Source organism: Myotis nattereri (assembly GCF_964212035.1).
Source record: "Myotis nattereri genome assembly, chromosome: 7".
Lineage (NCBI taxonomy): Eukaryota > Metazoa > Chordata > Mammalia > Chiroptera > Vespertilionidae > Myotis > Myotis nattereri.
Genome location: NC_138082.1, coordinates 31802481 through 31809153, shown reverse-complemented (window position 1 = coordinate 31809153; position 6673 = coordinate 31802481). Strand labels below are relative to the sequence as shown.

General features: G+C 55.5%; 1 protein-coding gene across 1 annotated transcript; it reads right to left on the bottom strand.

Annotated features, from left to right (window-relative positions):
- Nucleotides 1–2989: 2989 nt before the first annotated feature.
- ALPI (alkaline phosphatase, intestinal) lies at nucleotides 2990–5961 on the bottom strand (the record flags this gene model as incomplete). The annotated part of the gene is made up of 11 exons (XM_081095290.1): nucleotides 2990–3297; nucleotides 3409–3525; nucleotides 3746–3937; nucleotides 4024–4158; nucleotides 4273–4345; nucleotides 4442–4576; nucleotides 4832–5004; nucleotides 5089–5263; nucleotides 5439–5554; nucleotides 5666–5782; nucleotides 5862–5961. The coding sequence occupies 11 exons, from the start codon at nucleotides 5959–5961 to the stop codon at nucleotides 2990–2992; spliced, it is 1641 nt and encodes a 546-aa protein (XP_080951416.1).
- Nucleotides 5962–6673: the final 712 nt, after the last annotated feature.

Genomic DNA, 6673 nt, shown 5'->3' with positions numbered 1-6673 from the left:
AGAGGTTGCTACTTCCCAGAGTCATTCCCTCTGATAGCTCAAAGAAAGAACTGATGGCAGCTTATCTCCGGCCGGCAGTCAGCCACACCAAGCCCTGAGGACCCAAGCAGCAGCCATCCCCGGGAGGAAAGTGCAAATAAAAACCAAGAGCACTCAGACCAAATAATGAACAGTCACTGTGCCCAAAGAACTAGGTCCACAAATATTTCTCCTTATCTACATGTAGAAAAGGGCCCTAACTGGTTTGGCTCAGTGGATAGAGCGTCGGCCTGCGGACTCAAGGGTCCAGGTTCGATTCCGGTCAAGGGCATGCACCTTGGTTGCAGGCACATACCCAGTGGGGAGTGTGCAGGAGGCAGCTGATCAATGTTTCTCTCTCATCAATGTTTCTAACTCTCTATCCCTCTCCCTTTCTCTCTGTAAAAAATCAATAAAATATATTTAAAAAAAATAAATAAAATAAATGTAGAAAAGGAGCCTCGCCTCTCGGCCTCCCCTGCACTCCGCAGGTAGACACCCAAGAGTCTGACGTGGCAAGAATTCTTATGGTTTTTTGCCAACTCATGCTAGTGGTCCCTGGACCTTCCTACTGCAGCTTCAGGGTGAGCAGTGCCCAGCGGGTGAGGTGTCCTGCTCACAGGAAGAAGGTGTGACCCGGATACTCTCCCGACGAGCAAGAACGAGTCATCTTTTTTTTTTTTTTAAATATATTTTTTATTGATTTCTTACAGAGAGGAAGGGAGAGGGATAGAGAGTTAGAAACATCGATGAGAGAGAAACATCGATCAGCTGCCTCCTGCACGTCCCCTACTGGGGATGTGCCCGCAACCAAGGTACATGCCCTTGACCGGAATCGAACCTGGGGCCCTTCAGTCCGCAGGCCGACGCTCTATCCACTGAGCCAAACCAGTTAGGGCAAGAACGAGTCATCTTGATGGCAATGTATTGAAAAGGGCTCTCGTGAGTTTTCCTTCTTCTCTTTCTAACTTCCCTCCTAATTCAAGACCAAGCTGCTGACATGTCTTGAGTGACAAGAGCTGTCAGTCTGAGGCCCCCAATAAAAACCTTAAAAAACACACTTTCCATGTGTCTGCCCCTTCAAGATAAAGACAATCAAACAGATGTTAGGAATATTCCCATGGACACCTGACTTGGCGGCCAACAATGTGTTTGACAATACACCCCCTCATACCTACACATTGAAAAAACTTGGGAGCAGAAACTGTTGTAAAATTTAGATATAATTTTTATACCATAAAAATTCACCCTTTTAAAGTGCACAGTTCAATGTTCTTTAGAATGTTTGAAGTTGTGTGGCCATCAACACTAATTCTAGAATAATCTATTTCTGAAACCTTAGAGTTTTAAAATGTAGGCCTACCTTGGGTTTTGAGTCCATTTATGAAACAAACATGTGGCACCTTCCCACTGGTGAGTAAGATCAACTGACTGACAAAGGGAAGACAAATAGTAGCTGGATTCTAACACAACCCTTTGCACAACCCATGGATGGAGTTCCCAGTGAGTGAGGCGCTTCAGTGAGCCCAGCTAATGATGTTCTTCTTCCATTGCGCTCCCATTCTGTGACAGCCACTGAAATCCAGGATTGGACTAAACTGCCCTGAGACCCAGGCCTTCAAGGTGATGTTAGTGTTAATCAAGATGTTAGTAAATGAGGACGCATGCTCTACCATCTTAGTATTTCCAGTGAGAGCCTAGTGGTTTTTGGCACCTTTGTCAATGGACAAATAAATCAGTAATTCTGTTCAAATGCATTGAAAAATATGGTTGATTTCACCTTTCTGGGATTCTTTTAAATGTTCCCTTTGGGTGGGTTAGGTACTCGTAAGTGTAGCAATAATGGAGTGGGTATCCCAGAATGTTGACCCTGGGATGGAGGTCAGACAGGTTTGTGTCCGCATCTCCCCTGGGGTTTCCCATCTCCTGCTTCTGCCACACTCCCTCCAACAAAACAGAATATAGTCTTCTCCCCACAGGAGCCAGGGCGATATTTCCTAGAGTTAGGTCTGTTATGCCCATGCTCAAAGCCTTGTGATCACATACGAGTCTGTGGGTCAGTTCTGAGCTCCTCCCCCAGGCGCTCCCCTCCCTTCAGGGGTTCTCTCCTTTGATCCAGCTATTGACCTCCAGCAGCACGTGACTGTTGCCTCAGGATCTGTGCAGGCTGTTCTTTCAGCATTGCTCAAGCCCTCCTGCCTCCAGTCCGGGCACACCTGTCTGCTCCTCAGGGAGCCCCTCCCTGCCCCCTGCCCTCCCGATCTGCGTCACCTTTCCCCTCCCCGGACTCACACACACATTCTGTGGCCCCACGTGCTAATGATATTTCTTTCTAGAACATATCAGCATTGGCATATGTTGTATAACAGTTTTGTTGATTATTCCTGTGTCCATCCCAGAAAGAGGCCCCTGGAGGGCAGGGCATCTCCTGGTCACCAATCTATGCCCAGTACCCACACGGCTCAGGGTGGGGCCAAGGCTGCTCTGGGGCTGCCCAAAGCTTCTTGGGTCTCCTAGTCTGAAAGGGCATTGGGAGTGGCTTGGGACGCTTTTCTGTGTCTCTATCTACTCCTCTGTGTAATGGTACCAGGCCCAGGCCCAGTGATTCTGTCCAAGCGCAACCCCTCCCCCATGGGGCCCCTTCCCCTGTGTGACTCCTCCATCAACAAGGTGCTCTCAGGGCCAGTTGCAGGGTGACAGGAAGCCACTGTTATTAGGGCGCCTGGACATTGCTCAAGTCTCAGTCCACTAAGTTTGGGGCGGGGTGGCGGGGAAAGCCACTGCCTGAGCCTCTAGGGCGCCCCACCATCAGGCCCGCAGGGTGGGGCGGGGGCAGCGCTGCACCAGCTGAGGCTCATTTATTGCCAAAAGGGAAAGGTCAGAAGGCAGAGGCCTGAGGTGGGTCCTGGGTTTGGAGGCTTTGGGCAGGGGTTCCGCTGACAGCGGATGGGGGCCTAAGGGAGTGGGGTGGTCAGGGCACCACTCTGCCCAGCAGTATCAGCCACAGTGCCCCAATCACCAAAGCCAGCGAGGGGCCTGTGGACAGTCCTGGGTGCGCAGCGTCGGTGGGGATGCTGGTACTGGTGGGGGGCTCCAGGCCGCAGGCGGCGTAGGGCTCCAGGCAGGCGGCGAAGGCCATGACGTGCGCCACCACGCTCTGCTCCTGCACACCGTGCATCAGGTGCGCCTGGGGACCACGCGCGAACACCGCCACATCCTCACCACCGTGAGTCTCAGACGACAGGGGCACTGCCGCCTGCTGCCTGTAGTTGGGGTCACCTGGCCAAAGATGGGGGGTCAGGGTGGGGGTTCAGGGTCCTTGGGCAATTCCCCCCTCCAGGGAGTTCCCCACGGAGGTCACCCTGCACGCCCACCGGGATGCGCACTCACCGCTCTGGCTGTCACTGACGTTGGGACGGGAGCCCCCATTGATTGCGAAGCCGGGGCCATTGCCATAAAGGATGGAGGTGTAGGTCTTGCCATCAGAGGCTGCCTCAGGAGCCAGCCCTGTGGGGAGAAGGGGACCTGTGATGGCACCACCACAGCTCTGCAGCGCCCCCTGTGTGCTAAGCCCCAGCACTGCTTGCCTATTCAGTACTTAATCCGCACAAGACCCTTTAAAGTTATGGCTATTATGACCCCATTTGACAGATGAGCAAACGGAGGCTCAGAGCATTTTCTGCCTCCTAATCGAGGAACAGGCACCTGCCACTCTCCCCAGACCTACCGAAAATGGAGCTGCCACGCAGAGTGTAGCCACCAAAAGTGAAGACGTGAGAGTGGTCAGCAGTGACAAGGGTCAGGGTGTCCTTCTCGCTTGTGAGCTGGCTGGCCCTGTCAATGGCGTCATCAAAAGCGACAGCATCTGTCAGTGCGTAGTAAGCTCTTCCCGCATGATGACCTTGATCAATGCGGCCGCCTGCAGAAAGACCACGAGTGGGTGGTGGGGAACCTGCCCTGAATCCTGATCTCCCTCTGCTCAGTGAGGGGGTGCCACTCACGCACCCTCCACGAACAGGTAGAAGCCCCGGGGGTTCCTGCGCAGCAGACGCAAGGCGGCCTCTGTCATCTCCTTCAGGCTTGGGTCCTGCTGGGCGTCTCGGTTGGCCTCATAGTTCATGTCCCCTGGCTCAAAGAGGCCTGTGGGAAAGGGGGCGGGGGTGACTGACAGCCGTGGAGTGGGGTCTGTGCACACATGAGTGTCCAGGGACCCGGAGGACAGGGCAGGAAGGTGGGGGAGGGGTGGGTCATTACCCATGAGGTGTGATACGGAGGGGTCCTGGGACGCCTGGATGAGCGCTGTTCGGTTCCACACATACCGGGCACCCTGGGAGGGACAGAACCAGGCTTCAGCCCATTGCTCTACAACCAGCAGCCCTGCCCTTGGCCCTGCTCTGCCCCCTGCCCCAGGAGCCCCCATCACCTCGTGCTTGGCCTGCCACTCCTGGACCAGGTTCCGCATGTCCAACCTGACTCCGCTCTTTGAGGCATCACCAGGGTACTCAGGGTCTGGGGTCCCCTTGGGAAACATGTACTTGCGGCCTCCACCCAGGATCACCTGGAGCCAGAGGAGTAGGGCAGGTGAGCTTGGGGCCTGCCTGGCCCTTTGCCCCTTGAACAAACCATCTCTAGGTCCCCCCCACCAGGTCTGTGGCAAGGCCTGGCTTGCCTGTACCTTCTACACCACCATCCCAAGTGCCCAGAGACACTGCCAGGCCCCAGGCCCCGGGGCTCAGGCTGTGGGTTGCCTGGGACTGTGGCCAGCATGGGGCCCACCCCCTCTGCTCAGGTCCCCATCGCCCTCATGACCCACATCAATGTCCATGTTGGTGATGAGCTGCGTGGCGATGTCCCGACAGCCGTCCTTCAGCGCCTGGGCAGGCATGTCTGCGTCCGAGTACCAGTCGCGGTTCACCGTGTGCGCGTAGGTGCCGCTTGGCGAGGCATGCTGCACCCTCGTTGAGGTCACCACCCCCACTGACTTCCCTGAGGGTGATGGAAGTCAGGTCAGGGTGAGCCACCGTGCCCTCTGGGCCCGACCCCTGCCCACTATGCTGGCCCCAAGCCCACCTGCTTTCTTGGCCCGGTTCATCACGGAGATGACCTCGTTGCCATGGGTTGTGTTGCACTGGTTGTACCGGGCTGCTGCACTCACACCAATGGTCCGGTAGTTGGTCTTGACACCACACAGGTAGGCTGTGGCTGTGCCTGCACTGTCTGGCACTTGTCTGTCCACGTTGTATGTCTGGGGACAGAGACATCCTCAGCTCCTCTCTGGGCAGACACCCAGATCATGACACCCAGACACCCTGGGTCCCTAACTCAGACCCCAACCCTCCTGGGGCCTTCCCTCCTACCAGGCTCCCTAGGCACACCCCACCCCTGTGGTGTGGAGCACCCTGAGGCCACCCAGCCCTTACCTTGGCCAGAGCCACGAATGGGAATTTGTCCATCGCCAGGGGGGTCTCAGGTCCCAGCTTGCCATTCTTCTGAGCCTTTAGAATCCGAGCTGCTGACACTGTGGGCACCCCCATCCCTGAGAAGTAGAACCCAGTCAGGTCTGAGTCCGCAGGCATGGTTGTGCCCATAGGTAGCCCTGGGTCCAGGACTGTGGGGCTGTGGGAATGGACATGCCATGACCACTCACCATCCCCCAGGAAGAGAATGAGGTTCTTGGCAGCTGTTTGGATGGGCTGCAGCTTCTTGGCGGTGTCCAGAGCCTGGGCTGCCTGGTGGTTCCAGAAGGCTGGGTCTTCCTCCTCAGCTGGCCAAGGGGAGAGGGAGGTCAGGTCAGCCTTGGGGGAGCACCCCCTGTGTGGGGCCAGCTGGAAGGGGCCCCTTACCTGGGATGAATCCGAGGGAGAGCTGTATCCTGAGGCCCAGCAGCAGCAGCAGCAGCAGCACGTGGGCTCCCTGCATGCCTGTGGGATGGTGGGCCGGCATCGGAGCCGGGACTGCAGAGGGGCCCGGACCTGGTGAGGTGAGGCTGGAAGTTGGACAAGGCTGAGCCACCAGGGCACCAGCTCTTTGGGGTTAATCAGGGGAGGACTTTATCCCTGGCTATAAAAGTCTCCATGTCCCTCCAATGACACAGGCAGCTCCCTGACCCCGCCCCTGCCTGCCTGCAGAAGGAAGGTAGTAGGGTGTGGCACAGTTTTGAGGCCTGAACAAGGCGGAGCCTGCTGTCTACCAAGGTAGAGTGGGGTCAGGGCATAGGTGCCCTCAGGGTGAGGAGCATTTTCAGGGTCCTGATGGGGCCACCCTAACTCTCTGCTCCCACAGTCCTGGGACCCATCACTCCTTCATTCACCTGATTTTATTCTGTGTTCCCCTTGAGAACCAGTTCTGGGTGTGGAGGGAGGTGGGGAATATGGACAAAATGGACAGTAACCTCACAGGGTGAGCTTGTAAGTTCCTAACCTGGCAGTTAACGGGTGAGGATATATCACCTGTAGTTAAAAGGGTTATTTTTGCCTCACATTGTCTCTGTGCACCTAGGTTAACACATCTTTGAAAGTCCTTTTAGACCCCTCAGAAGAAAAACCACCCTCAAGAGTGTACATAATCTTGTTAACTATCCTGTAATCCAATCTTGCCTTGCTTTCTCTTACCCACATGTAATCTTCCTTATGTTCCCTCCTTAATTCCTAATGTA